The sequence below is a fragment of the Canis lupus genome, chromosome 33 (assembly GCF_048164855.1).
Source record: "Canis lupus baileyi chromosome 33, mCanLup2.hap1, whole genome shotgun sequence".
Lineage (NCBI taxonomy): Eukaryota > Metazoa > Chordata > Mammalia > Carnivora > Canidae > Canis > Canis lupus.
Genome location: NC_132870.1, coordinates 32,884,987 through 32,908,264, shown reverse-complemented (window position 1 = coordinate 32,908,264; position 23,278 = coordinate 32,884,987). Strand labels below are relative to the sequence as shown.

The 23,278-nt window shown below is 36.9% G+C and overlaps 1 protein-coding gene across 11 annotated transcripts in view; it reads right to left on the bottom strand.

Moving 5' to 3' along the window:
- The window catches only part of ANK2 (ankyrin 2), a 336,881-nt gene extending 325,578 nt beyond the window's left edge, over positions 1–11,303 (bottom strand). For 3 of the 11 annotated variants that reach the window (XM_072810368.1, XM_072810367.1, XM_072810384.1), the window contains exon 1: positions 11,111–11,282. In XM_072810368.1, coding sequence (XP_072666469.1) covers positions 11,111–11,194 — 84 coding nt within the window. In that variant the 5' untranslated portion in view covers positions 11,195–11,282. Of the gene's footprint in view, positions 1–11,110 lie in introns of all 11 variants that reach the window. The other 8 variants (XM_072810361.1, XM_072810369.1, XM_072810379.1 and 5 more) reach the window with 6 other exon arrangements.
- Between the last annotated feature and the right edge of the window lie 11,975 nt (positions 11,304–23,278).

The following is a 23,278-nucleotide window of genomic DNA, read 5'->3' as shown; positions in this document are numbered from 1 at the left end:
AGTTTTCTATAAACTGTTCAGCTTATTGGAAAAAGCATAATTTATTCAAATAAGTTTGAATTAGGTTCACTTCATCATAAAGCCATAGAGGACTTCCATTTTACTTATACTACTGTTGTTACTCCTCATGGACCTTCTGGAAAAGGATTAGAATTCTTTTTCATATTGAGGAAATAAGTAATTAGAGGTAATCTTGACATATAATATGTGCCTACAGAATGTCCATTTTTTTTAAGTATGTTTTTTGGGAGTAATAGGTTCAGGTTTGTATACATCTAACAGTATTCTCCTGCCCTGCCTCCCTTTGATCAGTTACTCTCTGAGGTTAAGAATGAAGTCTATGCCTTTGAGACTAAATGAAGATACTTAGCTTGTATAGAATGTCAGTGGCTAGGTTAGCACTATATCCTGACTAGCTGAGCAATTCAGATGAAAACCTAGTCAGCACTCATCTTAAAACCTCAGTAAACAGACTTATTCTGAGTCTCAGAGTAAGAGTTACTTAATGTGTTACTTACCAACACTTTACCAATGCTACTCAAATGTGGTTTTCAAGAGTCTAAAATAATGAAAACAAATTAGTAATTCATAGTAAGGTTTTTCATAGTCACTACTATAAATCATAAACTATAAGGAAAAATGCTGCCAATTTCTGAATTCTCAAAGTACATATAAAAATTTCTCAAAGAAGAATTTTATCCCTATATTTTATTTTGCTCCTGTCACATGTTTCATCTTGTTCTGTACTTGTATTGAGAAAATCAAATCCCTTTGGTAGAGCGTAAACTCTGAAATGTAAATTCTACTCTGATATCAGACTTACATTCCCCAAATCATGAAACAACCATATTACCCTGAAACACATACCAAAAACAAAAACAAAAACAAAACTGATCTGCAGATAAAGCTTAGGAGTGAATATATTTTATCCTACTGAATCTGCAGACTTCTATACGTAGCTTCTGAAATGGGTGGAAGAAGAGTTACCTACATGACATTTCCTTAATCTTTCTCATGTTATACCACACGGGATAAACATTATAATTAGGATAGAGCAGTAATCTTGACTTTCTACAGAAGGTGGGAAGCTGACAACCATATTGAAAGGCATACCAATTTTCTTCATGAGACTTAGAAGAACTATCACAACTCTGAGTGTGACAAGTTTGCCTTAAGTCTGTCACAGACACACATCCTCATTACATGCTGTGTAATCTAGCAATGCACAGACTTGTGGCATGCAGCCACATCAAAGTACCAGGACAGAATGATCTATAAGAATACACCATTATAATAACCTCCTCTTTATGTTGAGGCAGAACAGAACCGATTCCTATAGGCTACTTATAAAGTATGTTCACTGGCCATTTAAAAATAGCTCTTGAACAACTTTTCTACACAAATGATGCAGCACACCATACTAAGTTGCATAAACAATTTTAAAATATATTTACTACAGTTCATACCAACAATATACACATACCAAAGTCTTATATAGACCTAGTCTTTTGAATTTGACTGATTCAAGAGGATGCTGGAATGATTTATTGTGACAACTATATGAAAAATACTAAACAATCATGTCAGTTTGATCTGATACAGGTTGGATTGAATGTGAAAAAATTAAAGCAGGTATTCATACTAATTTTAACAAGCCAATAGGATGAATAGATCTACTAGTTCTAATGGCATCTCCAAACCACTGAAAGCAAAATGTCTGTACTTGTTCTAATTTTTTCCTGATTTTCATTTTAAAATATTGGACTTTATCGCTATTGCCACTACCCTCCACACCCACTCCTCACCCTGGTGCAATCATTAGGAGACAGTACTACAGTACTTACAAAATAAGAGAGGAATCCTGCCAACATGCCCTCTGAATTCAGGGTAAACATTTAGAACATCTAAGAAAAGGAATCTTTAGGGATAAGTATTAATTATGTGAAAAGAGAATTGAAATCATGACACAGAAAACACCAAATTTCTCCTATAAAATTTTCATAATATTTCAATTTTTAAAAAAGTTTTTAGTATTTTTTTTCCAGTTAGAACATCTTTACCTATACTGGCTCAACTTTCACAGAGAAATATTTATTCTTGGGATGGCTGCATGGCTCAGTGGTTGAACGTCTGCATTTGGCTCAGGGCCTGATCCCAGGAACCAGGATCAAGTCCCACATCGGGTTCCTTGCCCGGAGCCTGCTTCTCTGCTGCCTATGTCTCTGCTCCCCTCTCTCTTTGTGTCTCTCATGAATAAATAAATAAGATATTTAAAAAGAAAAAAAAAAGAAATATTTATTCTTAAAATGTTGTTAAAGATCAGACATACAATAAATTACTACATTATTACATTAAGTACTTATAAAAAGGTGTCACTTACTAGTACTTTGTAAAACATTCTAGAATGGTCCACCTTCCATTTTTAAATTCTTCAAACTTTCAAAATCAACACAGATCCTAACACTTATTTCTGTGTCCATAGTTTTATTTCTAATATGCCCCCTTACTTTTTTCTCTTTAACCTTGAGTGTTCTCTGAAGTGGCAGTGGCTATAATTGTTCTTTTTTTTTTTTTAAGATTTTATTTATTTATTCATGAGAAACAGAGAGAGAGGTAGAGACACAGGCAGAGGGAGAAGCAGGCTCCCCAGAGGGAGCCCAATGTGGGACTTGATCCAAGGACCCTGGGATCATGCCCTGAGCCAAAGAAAGATGTTCAACCACTGAGCCACACAGGTGCCCCTATAATTGTTCTTATGGATAGAAAGTCCAAGGCAGCCGGATGTAAAATAATTGGCCATGAGTCACTCTCCCTGCCAGTGCAGATGAACAAAGACCAAGTGTAGATGTGGACAGATCAGCAAGTAGAAAGGAGGGAAAAGTCATGAATTTTCATGTTTGAAAACCTGAAAATCGGGATCCCTGGGTGGCGCAGCGGTTTAGCACCTGCCTTTGGCCCAGGGCGCGATCCTGGAGACCCGGGATCGAATCCCACGTCAGGCTCCGGGTGCATGAAGCCTGCTTCTCCCTTTGCCTATGTCTCTGCCTCTCTCTCTCTCTCTCTCTCTCTCTCTGTGACTATCATAAATAAATAAAAATTAAAAAAAAAAAAAAAAAGAAAACCTGAAAATCCAACAGGACTTAGTTACTCAGAACAAACTCAAAAGTATGCCAATACAGGAAATGGGCTAACATATAGCACATGTAATAATAACCAAATGAGAAAAGCCATTTTCAGCTAACATGTAAATGTTAAGACTTAGGAGTTCCTATGTAAATATTCTAGATAATTACAATCCTAGGGTAACCACAGCAGTTTCTCTAAAGGTAAAGGCAAAGATTATTTGGATAATTATAAAAAAGTGTACCTCCTAGATTAATATGCCTTATTAACTCAGAGGCTTATTTGTTGGAATTTACAATTGACTAAAGAAATAATTTATAAACACAAATATATATGAGGCAAGGCTTCATAGATAAATGATTAAAGAAATATGTGCTCTAAGAGAAGGACACAAAATAAGCCCACCCAAATAGGGTGGGTTCTAAAATGTGAACCTAGAATTGACTAAGGCTCAGAGCATACAGACATGTCAGGAAGAGTTCAGCCACAAAACTTATGGCAATAAACTACGACAAATTTCTCAACAGTTTTCTAATCTTTAGTATGACTTGTAATTATATGGCTGAAGTTGCCCCATCTAGGCTGCCTATCTGTCCCCTCCCATCATACTTAATTAAGCACTAGCCATAATTCAAGGCTTAAGGCTCTTGCTCACCCACTTGTAGAGCTTAAGATTTTAATATAATCACACTGACCTCTTGCTCTTCTCCAGTCTCCTATAGAATTTACTTTGGCACTGCACAGCATAATACTTATAATACTTGTTAAGTGTTACATACTTAAAATATTTCTGAATTGCTCATTACTTTTTTTCAGTAGAAATGTCTCCTCAATGAGATTTTAAACTCCATGAAGGTATCAATTATTGACTTTCAGCCCTGAAATGCCGTAACAGCTAATTTAGTGCTATGCACCTAGCAAACCAATACAAAATTGTTGAATTAAGGACCTTTCCTATGCATTAGAAGGAAATATCTAAATTAAACGGAGTTAAACAAGTTGATTCTTAGATATTGAAGCTCATTAAGTAAATGTTAGAAATTAAGGTCTTTGTCTTAATTAGTATAAACACAAATTAGTGGGTAGAAGATGATAGTTGTTTGTGAGTTAACAGAAAACATGAATAAAACCCAGGTCTGACAACTAAGTAGAAGCTCACCTTCTAGATTTAGGTGTATCATTATTTAGAACACATTTTGCTATGTCCCTCTTTTAAAAACTGATGCTCCATAAAGGGTTGGCAGGTATTAGTAGATTAATGGATTAAAGAAAAATAATATTCTATCATATTGGTCTCAAGTGTATAAAATAGTTAACTTTTTTCTATCAAAAGATGGTCTTGGGGTGCCTGGGTGACTCAGTTGTTTAAGTGCCCGACTTGATTTCCGCTCAGGTCATGATCTCAGGGTCATGAGATGGAGCCCCCTGTCCAGCTCCATACTCAGCAGGGAGTCTGCTTGAGAATCTCTCCCTCCACCCTTTCCCTCATCCTCTCTCTTTTTCTCTTTCAAATAAATACATAAATCTTAAAAAAAAAAAAAAGATGGTCTCATTTGATAGCAATCTCAACTCTACCCTTTTAAGTAAAAAGAAATTGAGATGTTAAATTTATGTGTTGTGATGAATCCTGCCAGTGCCCACTGAGATAAAAATAGATAGTGGTTTTGTTTCTGCTACCAATAGGAATTAGAACACAATACAAGCAGGAAAGAAACAAAGCTGTAGGCATATTTATAATTTAGTATGCTCTAAATCAGGACAAGATAGTAACAAATACAGATTTAAAATTCTTAATCCTATTTCATTATGCATTCACTTGTCTCTTAGAAACTTTCTTAAGAAGGAAAAAGAGGGGATCCCTGGGTGGCGCAGCGGTTTATCGCCTGCCTTTGACCCAGGGCGCGATCCTGGCACCCGGGATCGAATCCTACATCGGGCTCCCGTACATGGAGCCTGCTTCTCCCTCTGCCTATGTCTCTGCCTCTCTCTCTCTCTCTCTCTCTCTCTCTCTGTGACTATCATAAATAAATAATAATAAAAAAATTTAAAAAAAAAAGAAGGAAAAAGAAACGAGAAACACTTCAGGAAAGAGTATATGAGTATATTAAATAAAACAATTACTGAGAATATCATAATAACAAAGTATCTCAAGAAATTAGAATAAAGTTGCAAAAAGAAGACCTTTTTATGCTAGCTCAATTTAATACACCTAAACCGGGCAGCCCGGGTGGCTCAGTGGTTTAGCGCTGCCTGCAGCCCAGGGCCTGATCCCGGAGTCCCAGGATCAAGTCCCACATCGTGCTCCCTGCATGGAGCCTGCTTCTCCCTCTGCCTGTGTCTCTGCCTCTCTCTCTCTCTCTCTCTCTCTCTCTGTCTCTCATTAATAAATAAATAAAATCTTTAAAAAAATAATAATAATACACCTAAACCACATAAAGATACCTGTTTACTTATGTTATCCCGTTCATTTTTGTGGATTTTCAAAGTCTACTATGTGTCCATATAGACTGAAAGAAACATCCACACCAACATATCACAAAATGTAAGGAAGCAAAGGAAGGGAAAAGAGGAGTCCTGGTTGCAAGAATATTACTTACAGCCAGGAAAGAAATCATCTTTACATATTATCCCCAGATTAGAGTCAGCATTTTGGAAAATGTTGTCAACTGGGAAAAGATAGGAAGTAACACTAAGGGAAAAGTTTGGAGGATATCTTAGCAGAAGATGAAACTGCAGATACCTTAGAAACTTTGCAGAAGACACAGAGGTATATCTTAGCACCTGGTTTCCACGGCAGAAATGGTTCAAAATATGTCATGTGCCGAATAATACAAAAACATCTATCACTTCTCCAGCACCATGCCCATGTAAAGTTTGAGTCTCTAGTTCCTCATCTACAAAACTAGGGTATTAATACTCACTGAGAATTATTCTTTAGATCAAAAGAGATGGTGGATATGAAATAATTCTAGGTCCTAAATGTAGAATAATAGTAAAATAAGGGAGAAAAATGCTTTCTATTCTCTTGTGTCATTGTTGTTGCCATCTACACTTGAAATAAATGTAACTGTAAGAGCCAAGTAATTTAACACATCTAACTGAAATGAGAGATTCTTCTTTCTAAAATAACTCCATTTCATGCATGCTGATCACATTTTGACCACATAAAAAACAAAGCGTTGGAAGCCTGTTAAAAATCTCCAAAAGTGATTGAGCAAGTCTGAAATGGGTTCTAAGAACTCAGTTCTTTTAGGAGGCAACCCAGGTAATTCTGGTAGTGTGGTCAGCAGACAACACTTTACTCTAAAAAGGATACTTTGAGATTAATACCTAGCTATTACTTGTATGTGAAAATCATCAGTGAAAAAACTTTGTATCATAAAGGTAGATAGAAAAAGTTAGAAACAGAGACAGAAAGAAAACCACAGAATACCAGGTTGTAAGGGATTTTTTTTTCCAATAAAAAAATTTCCATCATCTCTGACAGATGGTCATCCTAAATACCTTCAGTGATGGGGAATTGCTGTCTTCAGGTAACGCGTGCTATTTGGGGCTATAAATTCATGTTTTAAAAAAAGGTAAATAAAAAAAAAAGGTAAATCAGAAGTTATTTGGAAAATTGGAGAAATGGGGATATCATTCAGAATGAATTATACATGAAAGTGTTTTTAGATTTGATTGAACTAAATAAGGCTAAATTCAAAACTAATTTGACTGCAAGAAAATGTGAACACCCAAATGTTGGATCTGCTACCTGATTCCACTAAAAAAGCCATATGTTCTGTGGCTGCTGTAAAAATAAACTTTTTTTCTATGTCTCTCATTCACATTTCAATGGTGCAACATTTCAATCACACATCTGGTACCACTTTCATCTCCCTATTCAGGTAGTGGCAAGTAAACAGCAATAAAAAAAAAAAAAAATATATATATATATATATATATAACGAAAACAATTTGCAATGCCCATGAATATTTTAAAATTATGGCCCAGAACAAAACCTCTTAAGTGAATACAAAATATGCTACAAAGCCATTTTACTTTACTACTCTATTAGAAACAACAGTATTTATATTTTAATCTTTATATAGATATTCCACCAAATGAGCGAATAGTTATTAAGCCATTTAGTTTTTTACTTGTTTAGAAGAACTCACAAAGCCTAGCAGTTTCAGATGGCCCTGTCATGTGTGATTGATGTTTGGGCATTTCCATTTTCATTTATGTAAATTATCAAGGGCTCCTACAGCTTCTTCTAGTACAAATCCAGTGCCTTATCACTGACACAAAATTGGAAAGTGTGGGGTACTGCACACTAATATGGGCTTGAATTATTTTAACCTAATCTGCTAAAATATTGTCTGGAATAAGAGATTTTTATCACATTGTCTAGGATTTAGAACTGGTACATTTCATACAGGTCTCTCCTTTTAGGCCCGGCTTCCAGGTGAGAATTAGAATAGTTCCCACTGAACAATCCCTAGAACATCCACCCCAAATCTGTACCTTGGGCAACATTTATGTAAAAGAACTGGACCTTAAGTATACTATTTGCTGAGGTAGCAGATGAAAAAGATTTCTATGAATGCTTTAGCAAAAAGGTCTGATTTATTTTCCTTGAACACTAAGAGTATTCAATAATAAATGCATCTCTCTCTCTCACCAAAAGTATCTGTGTTCAAGCTTGAGAAAGAGAAAAGAAGCCACCAGCAGCCAGGAACTAACCTGGTACTATCAAATCGGCTTTGTGTTCTTCTACTAAACATAAACAATTTCACGGAGTGTCGTCTTCAGACCAGGCCACTCTGTGACCGTGATGGAGCAGGTCAGAAATGGCACCACTCCCTTATCATGTCTGAACACAGACAAAACACATATATTGTCCAAGCCACAAAATACCAGACATGCCCCTCTCTTGCTAAATGAGAGACTGCTGAGTGTTTTTTTTTCTTTTTCTTTTCTTTTTTGTTATTTTCATTTTTACTAACTACAGCCCAAACCCAAATCCTGTGAGTTCTTTCTAACTTGGCTCCTCATGACGTGCATCCACCCTCACCACAATGAGCTGTAACCCCAACACATTCAACCACAGGTGTGTTCCTGGTGATCATGCATGGAAGGCATCAACAAGCTCAATTACTGAAACCAGAATAAAAATTTTAAGAAAAGCTAAAATAATTTCTCTCTTCAAGGTACTCGCTACAATTCTAATATAAAATAATTTCCTTAAGCTTATTTTATCACATTGTGGGTTTTGTTGCAAAAGCCCCTTTAGTCCTGTCCCTTGGAAGAATTACTTTTGCAAGCTGTAGAATAAACAAGTGGATTATGGCTCATCTGTTAAATATTTACTAGAGGAAGAGCCATGTTTTCAAGGAATATGATTCATCATGTTAGATCAACACCCAGGCCACAGTGAACCTGGTGGTCCATAGTCCTGGATGGTAGCTAATACAGAAACCTATGATGGATTCAATGTGAATCTCTAGTAGAAAAATAGAAAAACAGACAATTGAATTGATGTGGTTAAGACACTGACATGGCTCAAATTCTTGCTTTTCTCAGATTTTATCCTTATTAGTGATGCTTATCTCTTGATTATCATTTCCTCACCAAAGCACATCTAATGGTCTAGTTTATAAATATGAAAATTTAAGTTGCCTGCTGTAAAAAAAGATGTAAAGCAGTAATCTAAAGACCTAAGGTATAGTTTGTAAATCTCCATTATAATTAGTGTGAGATAAAAAGTTTCCAATTTTAGTATATAACTTTTGGCCTTTTGAAAAATGACTACTAGCCTCTGCAAAGCACCAATATATTATGTTCTGCCTCTCTTAAAAATATAAACAGACTTTCCTTCTATAGGGCTTATTCCAATAAATAATTTCCATTCAAGGGAACAGTAGCAATACCTAAAAGTCATTGTCATGAACTGTATATTAAATACTGCTTAAAGAATTCAATGTACATTATTTATAATCATCACAAAATATTTAGAATTGTTCATGTTTTATAGATGAGGACCCTAAATGAGAAAAATTAAATGATAAGCTCCAAACACACTATAGTAAAGGATTCAAGCCCACTTATGTCTGACTTGACAAACTGAAGGATGTTTATTTGTGTGTGCTTGTGTGTGTGGATGCTTTCCTATTAGGTGAAATTACTTTTAACCCTCAATATTCACTGTATTTTAATAGCTCACTTAATATATGCCTCTGAATGCATATAAAAATACATACATATACTCAAAACTTACTATTAATTGCTATCATTTCGACTGCAAGTTTGAAAAGAATTTATTCCTAAATAAATATGTTTGAGAAAATATACTGAATAAAAATTATAGTTATCACATATAATGATTTCATCTGCTCCGCCCCTCAAATACTTTAAGATGGCTTTGGCCATGTGAATTTAGTATCAACACTCAGAGCTTAAAATCTCCATGATAGAAATTCTCCACCCCTTTAGTAGTTCTGAGTATAATGTTTCTAATGCAGCAGAGACTTCAGAGAGAAATTTAAGTGGAATATGAAATGACTGTGAATTGAAGCAAAAATTCTTTCTTTCTTTATCCTTATCTCTTGCTCTCTTTTTCTTTTCTATTTGTTTTTTTTCCTTTTTTTAAATGTTGATTAGCTAATGCTCTACAAAAATGCCATCGAGGGCTGGAGGATCCAGAATCGTCAGGTACAAAGGGACATTTTACCAATATTCTTGCCTGCCCCGAATTATCCTTTGCCTTTGGCAGACTGCATCACTATTTTTATGCTATCATTTAAGAGATTTCATAACTGGGCATGCTTATTTTTATCAAATTACAAGCCTCCATAGAAATACAGTAATCCCTCATTTGCTAATATGATGATCTTTTCAATACCAAAGGTGTCCAATTACTTCCGATTTTTCAGCCCATGAAACATTTAGCACCAGAGATCTATAATTTTGAAGTGCATTGCGATTCCAAAATTGTCAAAATAAAAAATATTCATCTGTTCGTGATAATTTTTTAACCTGCTCATTCAAAATGCAAACCAGCTAACACTGGAATCCATTTGCATTAGGATCATCCTATATTCTGTCCATCTCATTGCCTCAAGAAATAGATGGATTTTAGGTGAATTTATTTATTTAAAAGACATCTCTGTTAGAGGTGGGGCTCGTGTTGCTCTGCGAGGCTGCAACAGTTTACCAGAAGGAGTCAGGCCATAAAGAAAGAAGTGCTGGCATTGGGTGGGGCTGAATAGTTGGCATCTTTTCCCACTGTTTCTCACTGGTATCATTTCCATGAAAATCAAGGGTGTGGGAATGTATGCCAGGCTAAGAAATCCTACAGACTGCTTTGTGTGCCCAACAGCCCCAGCCCATAATATCTCTATCTTAGCCGTTGATCTCAATCAATGAAAAAGCTATCACACTATAACGTCTGGGAAAACTGTAGAGGAGCTAAGCAAACCAAAGAAATATCATGCTGAGGATCATATTTCTCCTGTCACAACAGTCTTTTCTCCTTAGGAAGAATACACTTAGCATGGAACCAAAAGGCGTTTGCTGTCTAGCCATCTCAAGATCATCCGCGAGCAAACATCTGGCCAAAAATCTTCCTTTTGCTTCACAATCCACCTCGCTTAACATTTCCTTTTAAACTCACTCATTCTAAAAATAAAATGACTCTCTCTATACCCAGTTAACACCGGAAGCATCCATCAGTGGCCACAATCCTCAATAATACACATGCAGAGCACACCTTATCTCTGTTCACTTCACCATGCTCCAGTCAATGTATCCATTACGAAACCTGGTTCCTTTCCTATTCTCAGAAAGCAGCAGTCTGCACCTGCCTCTTTAAAAAGCAATGTTTGGCACTGCTAGAGTCTATAGTTACTCATAATGCTCCACGGTTTCTGTAATCTCATTGATATTACACACCAACACATATACACACATATCTATATACAGACATTCCTAATCCCAGCAATTTACCTTTTTGGGTTTTTTTCTTCTCTGACTACCGCCGTTGAACTTCTCTCCACTGTCGCTTTTCTGAGCTGCATCTTCGTTCATCATCTTGAACAGTTTGGAAAGAAAATAGCTCTGCCATTAAACCCTGCTGCCTGCACAGACCACTAGCGAGTATGCACTTACTGGAGGAAAGCAGGAGGAGGAGGAGGAGGGGTGGGGAAGGGGCGCGCGCTGGGAGGGTAAGGACGGTGACGTTGCCATGGCAGCAGCTGCCACAACTGTTTATCTGACTGCATTGTTAAATCTGATTCAACCAATTACCATCAGGGAGCGGTTACAATGAAGAAAGCCTTGAAAAAAGAATGCCAGGGACTGGAATGATTTGGGGACTCTGCTGGTTGGTTCTTGACACACCTTCAATTCGATCAGCTCTCAACCCACGCACAAAACCTGCACTTAATTTTCTTCCTACAGGTACTTCAACACGGAACAGACAGAATGCATAATGAGAAAACTATAACAATCTTGAATGTGTCTCTGAACCTGAAGAGATGCATTTCAGCCAGTGAAGAAGCTACTCAAGGAAAAGGGTTAGCTGTTAATATCCTAAAGTGCATATAAGAAAGTTACAGTTTTAAGATGCTATTCACTTGATTTCAAATGATAATCTTTCAAAACTCAGCTCAAGGATGACTTTTGTCATGAAGCCTTGAGAACATGTTCCCCATCAACCAGGTTAACACAGACCACTCCTCAGTGTCTCCTCTTTCCACTGTACACTTCTGACAGAGCACCTGCAACACCTCACATAACTGCATGTTTACCCAACAGGAGTTTCTTAAGGCCAGGGATAGTGTGTGTGTGTGTGTGTGTGTGTGTGTGTGTGTGTGTGTGTGCGCTTACTTGGATTGGAAGGAGATCATTAAATTTCCCAGAACCAAGCATGATGCATGATATATTAAAGGCAGTTAATCAACTTTTGTCAAATACATATGTAATACGCTGGGGAACACAAATACAAGAAATTCAGGCCGTTAAGACATTCTATAACTAATCTCAACCTAATTCTCCTCATTGACTGATAAATAAAACAGAATCCATGCTTTCAAGGAGCTTATATATAAAGCTCCGGAATTATTCTTGATAAGAAAACAGGGCTGTTTTTATCACAAGAAACCCAATTTCATCTTTTGGATCGATGTAGCCATATTTGTGTATTTGAACATATTAAGTTGAGGATGCAACCAGACCCCAATATGTTTTGTGCAAATACACATGCACACACTAAACACTCATCCGTATTCATAGAAAACAAACTCAAAGCATAATACACAGAATACTTAAATGTAAAAATAAAGTAAGGATCAAACCAATGAGTTTCAGTACACTTTGAAAACAGAAGGTGCCTATGTAAATGTGTTATTACTATATGCATATGACACACTCAAAAATTAAGTGACTTCATAGGATTCTTAGAACCATACAGGAAAAGGGTTAATAACAATTACAGCACAGGTGAAAACATTGAGGTAAAAAGTGGTTTTGGTGACTTGCCCCAGATAACAAAGTTAATAAAATTCAGAGCTAAAGAAAAAAATACAGAGCTAAAGTTCTGATTCTAAGGCCACTGTTCCTTTATTAAATCATGGCTCACTTAACAAAGTGCACACTTAATAAAGTGTGATGAGCAAAGACTAAGATGGAAAGTGCCAACTGCAGAAACCACAGTTAGATGACAGTGGCCCAAGGAGAAAAAGGAAATCTTTATTGATTTTAGGCTAAGCATATTTAATAGGCATGGAGTTTTAGAAATTAATATATTAACTTTAGTATGGCTACTCTATATTATTGAACCATTAGAGTTAATAATATTACAAAATATGACACATACTACTTTAAAAAAATCTTGTAACATTATTTGAGTGGGGGAAAGCTCCCTGAAGTATAAGCAATTATGTCTTAGAGATAGGTTAACTTCCAAAAGTTCCTTTGTTAGAGTTGTCTGGTTTTAAAAATACATTTTTTACAAAAACAATGTTATAAATAAAGGCTTAATTTTCTAAGACTATCAAAAAAAATCTTCACAAGTCTTTCCTATTCACTATTACTTGTGGTAGAGAATCTTAACAACTAGGCAGAAACATTGGATAGTGGTCCATCAATTTCTCTTTTCCTTCAGGTCATTGTCATAGTTGAACTGTGTACTGCAAACCCACCTCCAACAAAACAATATGTTTTTTTTTTAATTTATTTATGATAGTCACACACAGAGAGAGAGAGAGAGAGAGGCAGAGACACAGGCAGAGGGAGAAGCAGGCTCCATGCACTGGGAGCCCGACGTGGGACTCGATCCCTGGTCTCCAGGATCGCACCCTGGGCCAAAGGCAGGCGCTAAACTGCTGCGCCACCCAGGGATCCCCCAAAACAATATGTTTAAGTCCTAACCCTCAGTTCTTATGTAAGTGACCTTGTTTGGGATTAGGGTCTCTGTGGATGTAACCATGTTGAAAAATGAGGTCATAATGGATTACAGTGGGTCTTAATCCAATGACTGGTGTCCTTATAAAAGGAGAGAATTTTGGACACAGAGACACAGAGGGAAGATAGCCATGTGAAGAAGTCTCAGGCAGAAACTAGAGAAATGTAGCAGCAAGCCAGTGATGACAAATTGCCAGCAACCAACCAGAAGCTATGAGGTAAGGAAAGATTCTTCTCTAAAGCCTTCAGAAGCAGTCTCGCCCCGATGACACCTTGATTTCACCCTTCTACCCTCCACAACTGTGAGACAATAGAGTTTTGTTATTTTAAGCCACCCAGTACTTTGTTTTGACAACCATGTCAAATATTTTTTTCAATATTTTTCAGCTACTTCTGCCATTGGTTGCAGCCATGTGACTTATTTCTAGCCTGTAGAAAAGATGGAAGTGTATGCCACTTTCAGGTCTAGCTAATACAACCCTCCCATGAGTACTCTTCTCTCTTTACCCATATAGTGGCCAAATACAGAGGAAGACATAACCTAGAAGGTGGAAGAGCAACAGGTCAGAAAAAAGCCTAAGTCCCTGAGTCACTGTGTGGAGCAGTCTCTCTTCTTTCTATTCCCTCCTCCATTGACCCTCAATAGACCTGAGTAATTTTTTCTCATGAGTATTTTGTCACTGAGATTATAGTGTGTTTTGTTACAACAGTTAGCTTATGGTAGCTAACCATATCTACTTATATTTTCTAGGGAATATTTAGTTATACTTCTATTTTGAGTTGCCTGTTAAATGAATGATGCTCTCAGTGCATCAAAGCCTTTAGCCATTGGAAATGGATCTTACATCCAGGGGCAAAAGAGCTACTATGATGAAAAAAAAAGGACCACAAATAATTAGAAGGGAGTCAGAAGAGATGAAGAGAAGAATATTATTGATTAGGGATGGGCATGAGAGAGAGATATCTGATAGGTCCCATGAGATCACAATTTCAAAGCAGTTTTGGTCCACTTTCCTTTTTCTCCTATCTCTCTTCCACGATAAATCCTTTGTTTCTTTTCCTATTTCCAGACGTCATTGCTTCTGATTGAGAATGAGAACATAGAATGCTTGCCTATCTTATGAGCAAGCACGTAGCTTCTGGAGGTTCTCTAAGTCTTCTTCTTTCTCTTTCCTTTCTGGTACTTTTGTTATCAGTGAGGTACTAAATGAAGGAAAGATAGCAAACAAAGGAAAAACATAGTTTCTCAAAGTTCACCATAAAAGGTCCTCATGTGTATTGGGGTGTAGATAGAGTTGGGCTCAAATCCACTTCCAGGCCTGAGGGCTGCTCTCTTCCTGAATTGCCAGGTGTTCTGCACAAGTCTTATTCTATACGATCTCTCTTCTGTAGGAAATCTGGGCAGACTCTAACAGTTACACCTTCTTGGAGGCTGAAGTCAGGCTCATGGGCCAGGCAGGAGACCTTATTTACCCTTCCCAGTTCTTTGCAGTTCCACCATCAGCATCAGCAGAAGGTACTTCCTCTCCTTCCTTGTGATCTGCTCCTTCTGCTCATCTATGACTTCCCTTCCATTGTTCATTTATTCCTTTAGTCATAAAATATCTATTGGGTGACTGACTACTATATGTCAGGCCTCTTGCTTGATATTGAGGCTTTAGCATAAATTAGATGATCTTTGCCTTTAAAGAGCTTACAATCTAAAAGTGGGACAATCATTGAACTAGAAGTGCAAGGACTTTATTTTTAGGAGACATTAAGTACATTATGGAAGAACAAAACGGGGATATCCAACCTTCTGAAAGAACAGGACATGCTTCTGAGAGGAAATGACTCAAATATTGAGAAGATTTAAATGATGAGTAGGAATTATCTAAGTGGAAAGGAAGGTATAGGGTGGGATTTGGGAAGAATGAAAAGAACATGGCATTGGCAGAACTGAGACAAGGCCCATGTGTTTCTACTGTAGTGAATCTACCTTAGGCCTTAAAATATCACTATGCAATACTCCATAGACTGATTATTGTTCCAAGTGAGTATCCATATATGATATCTGATCATTATTATACAACTTACAAATCGAGTAGCAAGATGACCCTGTTAGTTTATGGATGTTAAAACCAGGTAATATGTCCAGAAAAGGCAGGTTTTGCGACCATATAGCATATCATTTCTACAGTTTCAGGGAACATGTTTGGAGACAGAAAAACAATCCTCAATCTGGAGATGAAAAATTCTATGACCATGTAACTGAGCACATCTCCCATGAACAACAAGGAACACTTAAGAAGCCATACCCAGCAACTTCCCTCAGTCTGATATCCTTTGGTAAAAGGATACCAAATCCTTTGGTAAAAGTATATATCCATTGTGCTTACTGCAGCAAATTTATACCACAACAAAGTATTCATAATCACCACATCACCACCTCAGTCCTGCGGGACAACTCCAGGCTGCTGCTGCAGAGTAAAAGATCAGACTCACATGTGAAATGACAGAGGTGTAGGGAGGGATTAAAGACAGAGAATCCAGTAAGCCATGTTAGGGGCTTGGGATTCAGACTGAAAAGCCACATGAAGCCATTTCTTATGGTTTAAAGAGAGAAGAAAAATCATAAAATTTGGTGTTTTTGTTTTTAAAGAGCATTCTTTGTAAAGAACTATTTTGTGGGAGCCAAACAGAGAATGGATGAGAAGACATGTGTTTAAGAGGCTCTATCAGCAGTCTGGGAGAAAAAAAAAGATGGTGAACAAGTAGACAGACACACTAAGTAGTCTGTCACCATTAATGGTGTTTCACTGTAAGCCCTAGGAGAAAGTAAGAAGCAGGAAGACAACAGTGTGGAGGCCTCGTGACTAAATAGCAAAGGAAAGAGACTTCATCAAAGTCTTGTATCGGGAAGAGGCCTCAAAGAAAAATTTTTGAAACCCATTTCATTTAACAAATCAGGGAACAAAATTCAGAAAGATTAGAGATTGCTCCCAAGGCTCTACAACTAGTTAGTAGCATAGGGAAGACTAGGATCGTGCCACCTCACTGAGCAACCTTGACACATGGACTTAAAAAGCCCATGTCAAACCTTACCTACTATTATTTGAATTTAAGGAGCCATCAGCCGTTGCACATGGTATAAGAGACCAGAGAGTAATTAGTCCACTCCCTGAAGGAACAATTAGGAAGAAGGATCCATGTTTCTCAGGTAAATATGCTGTGTGTTCTGACCTGGATAGGAGTGAACTCAACAAATGTTTCATTGAGATAGATCTTAAGGCAGTAGCAACAATTGATTAGGGACCTGCTTCTTTCACTTTATGTCAGTCTTACATAACATTTACTGAGGAGGTGTTTGGTTGCAAAAGTTACTATATCCAACCTAAAAAAAGAGAGCTTTTTGGAACCCATGACATACAATTTTAGCACCTCAATCCACCTGAGGCACAAAATTATTAAAATTAGCATAGTGATTAATTATAATCTCACTTTACATAAACATTAGCAACAATATTTTAGATCAAATGTACTATTCCACAGGAGAATAACAAAATGTGGGTGAGCTCACCATGTACATGTTCCTGTCTAGGTCAGTTTTTTAGGACGCACTGTTACCTGCTTGCTCTACTATAGGGTAGCTCTGCTCAGTCTCCAGTGATATTAGTTCTTGAAAATAGCTGTTATAATTGGTTTCCCTGTAGATGCAAATGAATAGCACATTGGGGTAGGTTGTGTCCTTGACAGATATATTTTTTTCTAGTGAAATTTAACTTTATTATTGTAAATATTTTACAACTTAAACCAGCTTAAAATTAGGTTATGACAAATGTTTTTGTTTCTTTTAACTATGAAGAGAGAGTATATATCTATTGACAAATCCTGAACACAAAAATTATCCAGGAGCTTCATATTTAAGTTTTATATAAGTTAAAAACATTTTAAAAGATATGTAACCATGGTGGTAATGGAAGTGACAAAAACACTAAGATTACAATGTAGAAAGTGACTTAGAGACCATGACATCCAGCTCCTCACTTTTCAACAAGAAAATTGGAGCCCAACTTGGTTATGTTACTTACTTAAGGCTCTACCTACACTTTGCAGCAGTTTGAATAAAATTCCAAGTTTTCTCATTCCTAAAACAGTGTAGATGTCTTCTAGTGGAGTGTCTCACCACCAAAATGAGTTTCAAGAGTCCCTCCCTCCTCAGCAAACACACAGGCCAGTGATTGCCCATTTATTTTCAGAATGGGAAAAAAAAGAAATTATACAATTCATTATACACAAGCCAGAAATATATCAGGCATTAGAAGCAGAGAACTGAATAAGACAAAATAAACATTTTTTAATGTTGCACAATATCCCAAGTTTAGGTGAACGTTCGCTATAAATCTGAATCACAGTAGGAGAGGTAAAGGAGGATTAATGGGTGGATGAGCTTGTTTTCTTACAATGTTACTATTTGCCAACGAATCTCAAGAATGAGAGAAAAGCAGTGAAAATATGAACAGGAAAGCTTCGCCAAGCCTTTAAACAAGTGGATATAATCAGACAAGAGAGATGACCAATGAAGTCAGTGTGCTGTCTTATTCCTGGGAGTAAATTATTAATGAATGACCACTACTGTTTCTCCCACATTTTTTTAAGTAGGCTCCACAGCCAGCATGTGGCTTGAATTCATAACCAGAGTTTGCATGCCGTACCAACTGAGCCAGCCAGGTGCCTCCATTTCTCCCACTTTAAACAAACAGATAAATCTTTTAAAAGGTCAAAATAAAGAGTTTGTTATCTGTTAATACTCTCTAACTTCTAATTGCCTTGCAGTCAAGATCAATGGTATTCCAAATATTTGTAACAAACTACCTCATAAACTAAGTGTCTTAGAAGAATAATTTTATTTTGCTCACAAACTTGTTGGACAAGGATTCAGGAAAGGCTCAACAGCCTTTTCATTCTGATTCATGGGGTGTCAAGTAAGGCAGCAAGGGCTGGAGGATCCAGTTCCACATAGACATCCTCACTCACTTACCTGGTTCCTTGTTGCTCACTGGCCTCTCCCTTTATGTGGCATCTCTTTTTCTAGAACCTCTCCACATGGTTCGGCTTCTTACTATTTGGTGGTGTCAATGTGTTTATATTCTTCTATTACAACTGGGTTTGAAGAGGCAGGAAGTAGAAAGTGCCAGGGCACTTAAGGGCTCTGCCATATTTTATCAATCAAGGCAGCCGCGAGGCCCATCCAGATTCAAGTAGTAAAGAAATAGCCTCCACCTCTTGATGAGAGGGAGTAGACAGGTCACATTGCAGAAGAACATATGGGATGGGAACCATCTTGGATTCTGCCACAGATGGCTAGCCAGCAAAGTAGGCCATGAGGGAGATGGAGTATAGGGGCTGACTTTGCATACTATAAACACAAGGTCTTTTCCCAAATAAGCATGACTCTGCCAGCTAGAAATGCACTGTTCTGCATACGTTTTTCTTCTACAAACAAGGTTATCAATGTTAATTTCTGGAATGGTTAAGTACATCTTACTAGGTCAAAATCTGTCTCCTCTCAAAGCAAAGTTTCTGTTGCTCTCCAAAGATAAGTTTCATGTATCACGCTTTCTGAATGAGAGCCATTGTGTCTAATACATTCACAGGAAGTATTGTGTATTTGAAGTACAGCTTCTTTGGCACTTTTCTCTCTTTTTTTTAATATTTTATTTATTTATTCATGAGAGACACAGACTGAGAGAGAGAGAATGGCAGAGACACAAGCAGAGGGAGAAGCAGGCTCCATGCAGGGAGCCTGATGTGGGACTCAATCCCGGGACTCCAAGATCACACCCTGGATTGAAGGCAGGCGCTAAACCGCTGAGCCACCCAGGGATCCCCAAGCACTTTTCTCTTTACTCTCACTCTGTTTGCACTTTCCTTGGCCTCTCACCCACTCTTGTATTCAATCTATCCATTTATACAATATCAGGATGATCTTAAAACAATCATAAATCTTACTGTACAAAAAATGATTTAAAAAAATTACAAAGGAAATAAAAGTGTATTACAGGTTAGAACTAAGCTGAACTAATGTCTAAAAAGAGACATGCAGTGCAAACATATTCATTGTTAGCTTTAAACCCAATGCCAGGAAAATGATTAAACATGCATTAGAGCTAGAGGCAAGATTACTAACTTGTTAACCACACTATTACCATAGTCCCAAATTTAGTTTGGAGTACTGATTTGTGTAAATTTTGAGTACTATGTTCTGGGCCTTAACAAAGCCTATGTATCTGATAGGGTCCCTTTGTCATTCAATCTTTATGATGTCCTCTTCTGCACAAACATCATATTTAGTGTTTCTAGCTTAGAAGCAAAACTAAAACAGACAACGTCTATTTTAAATATTAGTCTGCATAACTCCCAAGAACAAACTATTTGGATCCTTGATAATATGGTAATAATCAGACCTGAAAAGGGAGTTTCCAAATTCAAGTAGGAAGAAGGATCTTCCTCTAGGAAGTTCTTCAAGTCACACAAGCAAAATTTAGAAACCAAAGTATGGTCAATCCATCCATTTTGGTCACATGGACTGTCTATACAAATTATTACATAAAATGTGTTTGCAAGCTTATCCTGCATAATTGTCCCCAAAATAACTTTATTCAACCTATCAATATATAAGAGGATTTAAAATATAACAATACTGTATTGAGTGCTATATAGTTTGTAATGGGTGAGAGCAAGTACTACTTCACGAATTCTATCAGTGGGCCTCAAGATGTTAATAGCACACTTGGATCTTAAGCAGTTCTATCTGAAACTCTAGGAGTCTAACTGAGCAAAAAGTGAAATGCATTTCAAATTTCATTTATATCTAGTTGATTGTCAGATTTTTCCTGGGCCCATAAACCTCTACACCTAAAAAATGTCAGGAACTGTGAGGGACCTGAGATCCTAATTACAAGCTAAGAAATTAGCCTTATTTTTATTCTTTTGGATACTGCCAGAACACATGAGACTCCTGGGTCAGAGACAAAGAACTTTATTACTCATAGCATAGCACAATGCATGAGCATCAGCATACTTGTGTTAGTTTTCCTTACTCCTAATTCTCACAGAATTAAGACATAATTCTGGATGGATATGGTCCCGATGGATGCCTCCACACTCAGTGGGTTGAACAAGAGGAACCGTGACTTTTGAAAACCTGAATCTCTTATAATAGGCAGCAAATATATCTGAACTTCACTCCAGAGGGAGCCCACTACCTTTATTATACTGGATGGTAAGCATGCCTGATCTTTGCTTCTCTCTCTATAGCTGTTTGCTATACCAACATTCTTGAAAAAAAATAGTCTGGAACAAAGACAGCCAATGCCTCTGCTTACAAGCTGTACAGAAATGTAAGAAACCCACAGAAAATTCTTCAACAGGAAGTCTCAAAAAAATACAGGTTATCCTACAGTTGAAGAGATACATGCCAAATTGCCCTTCGTGACAGTCTAAATTTAAATGGAAACTAAGCAAGATTTCCTGCAAATTCTCTGCAGTCATACATACATGTCTGTGCAGTAAGTTTTAACAGTTAGCTTAGTTATATCATTTGGAAGATTTCACACATTATGTGTAGTTTTGCCAGAATTGCTATGGCATACAATAAGGAACAATAGTTTGAAAGTCAGTACATGTAGGTTTTAATCCTCATGTCATTAACTGTCATTTGTTCACAACATATCATATATTTCACCTGGGCTTCATTTTCTGTATCTCTCCCAAAGTGTGATCATTCTATTTTTCTCCAAGATAGTTTTCTACATCTTTTTTTTTTTTTTTTTTACTGCTAGAAGTCCTTAAATCTATGAACCTACATTTTAAGGGGAAAAATGACTCAAAAAGAATTTAATGAACAGATGAAATGGCCAGTGATACAATATCAAACAGAATGTAATTTAGCTCTTTTTGTTTCCAATTGTCTTTTTTTTCTACTAGACAACAAGCAAGACTATAGAACCTACTTTTCTCAAGGTCAACAAAGTTGGAAAATGAGGAAAACAGAAATGCTAACATTTATGACACAAATTATTTAGACCTGGAAAACAACTTTGGCACTGGTATAAATGCTGTGTTTACCCACCAGTTTGAACAGGAATAAAAAAGTATCTAGTGAGCTTGAAACTATAGTCACTTTTTCTTTCCCTCTTTACAGTCTCTCATATCCAGGAAATAAAACTTTGTTTCTACTCAGGAAATACATATTATGTATTCCTTCCATTCTATTCTTATCACCATGGCACCATCTCTTTTTCTCTCCTACCTGAACTATTTTAATCAACAGGATTTGCTGTCTCATCACCTTCAAGTTTCCTCCTCAAAACTGACCTCCGGACTGTTGCACTTTTATTCTTCACAAAACATTTTTTTCTAGTCTTCAAAGTCCTCAGAATAAATTCAAATATCTCCAATTATTGCTCAAATTCATTTATATGTTCCTGTTTCCAAGTTCCTGGCCTATAACAGCAGATAGATAATAATATAATGTGATCAGATTTCTTAAAGATTTATTTATTTATTTTGAGAGAGAAAAAGAGAGAAAGTGCACATGAGTAGGGTAAGGGGCAGAGAAAGAATGAGAAAGAGAATCCCAGGAAGACTCTCCACTGGATGCAGAGCCCAATATGAGGCTCCATCCCACAACCCTGAGATCAAGACCTGAGCCGAAACTAAGAGTTAGAGGTTCAACTGACAAACCAAGAAACAGACTCCTAACTATAGAGAACACAATGATGGTTACCAGAAGGGAGGTGGGTGAGGGACGGGGTAAATAGGTGTTGGCATTAAGGAGTATACTTGTGATGAGCATTGAGTGTGAATGGAAGTGTGGAATCATTATATGGTACACCTGAAACTAATATTATACTGTATGTTAACTAACTGAAATTTAAATAAAACTTAAAAAAAACAGGTAGATATGAACTTAACTTAGAAAAATGGTTGTGTTTCCAATTTTGAACACATTTGGCCCTGGAAAGTATGATAGATATGATTTGATGTGTTCCTGGATAATCAACAAAATTCCTTGTGCTCCCCCAAACAGTTTTCAATTATATCTGAACTGCCATCTTAAACATTTCTTCTATAGGAAAACGAAATTCATACTCCACTAGAGATTCCAAATGCACTTCCTCATCATGGTAGTGGGGAAAAGTAGAGAGAGAGATTTCATTATGTGAAAAAGAATCAAGTAATTTACTCATTCTCTACATTTACTCAGAAAGACTGTCAATACTCCTTCAGCAAATATTATTGTACACCTGCTCAGTGCCAGGTTCTATTCTCCATTCTAGAGATACACAAATAATTAAGACATGATTCTTACCCCCCAAGGTATGCATGAAAAAGCATTCTCTTCTCACTGAGAACTCTCCGTTCTGCCTTCACTTTAACCAAGGAAGGGTAAAACCAGCCCTAGGAAATTCCTTTATATTGGCTGCAGTCTTTTCTCATCAATACTTCTGCTAGTACTGGTCACACAGCAGGCAGTGCAGATTTCTTGATCAATTGAATAGATTGCAGATAAATCAAGACTATTCAGTTATTATTAGTTTAATTGGAAAACTCCATCTGGTTGTAAGTTAAACAAAAATACAAACAGCATGGATTCCTCTTCTTGGCCCACCTAAAGAATATTTGTGACATAATTAAAATTGATCTTGAGTCCCTCTCTTGATATAA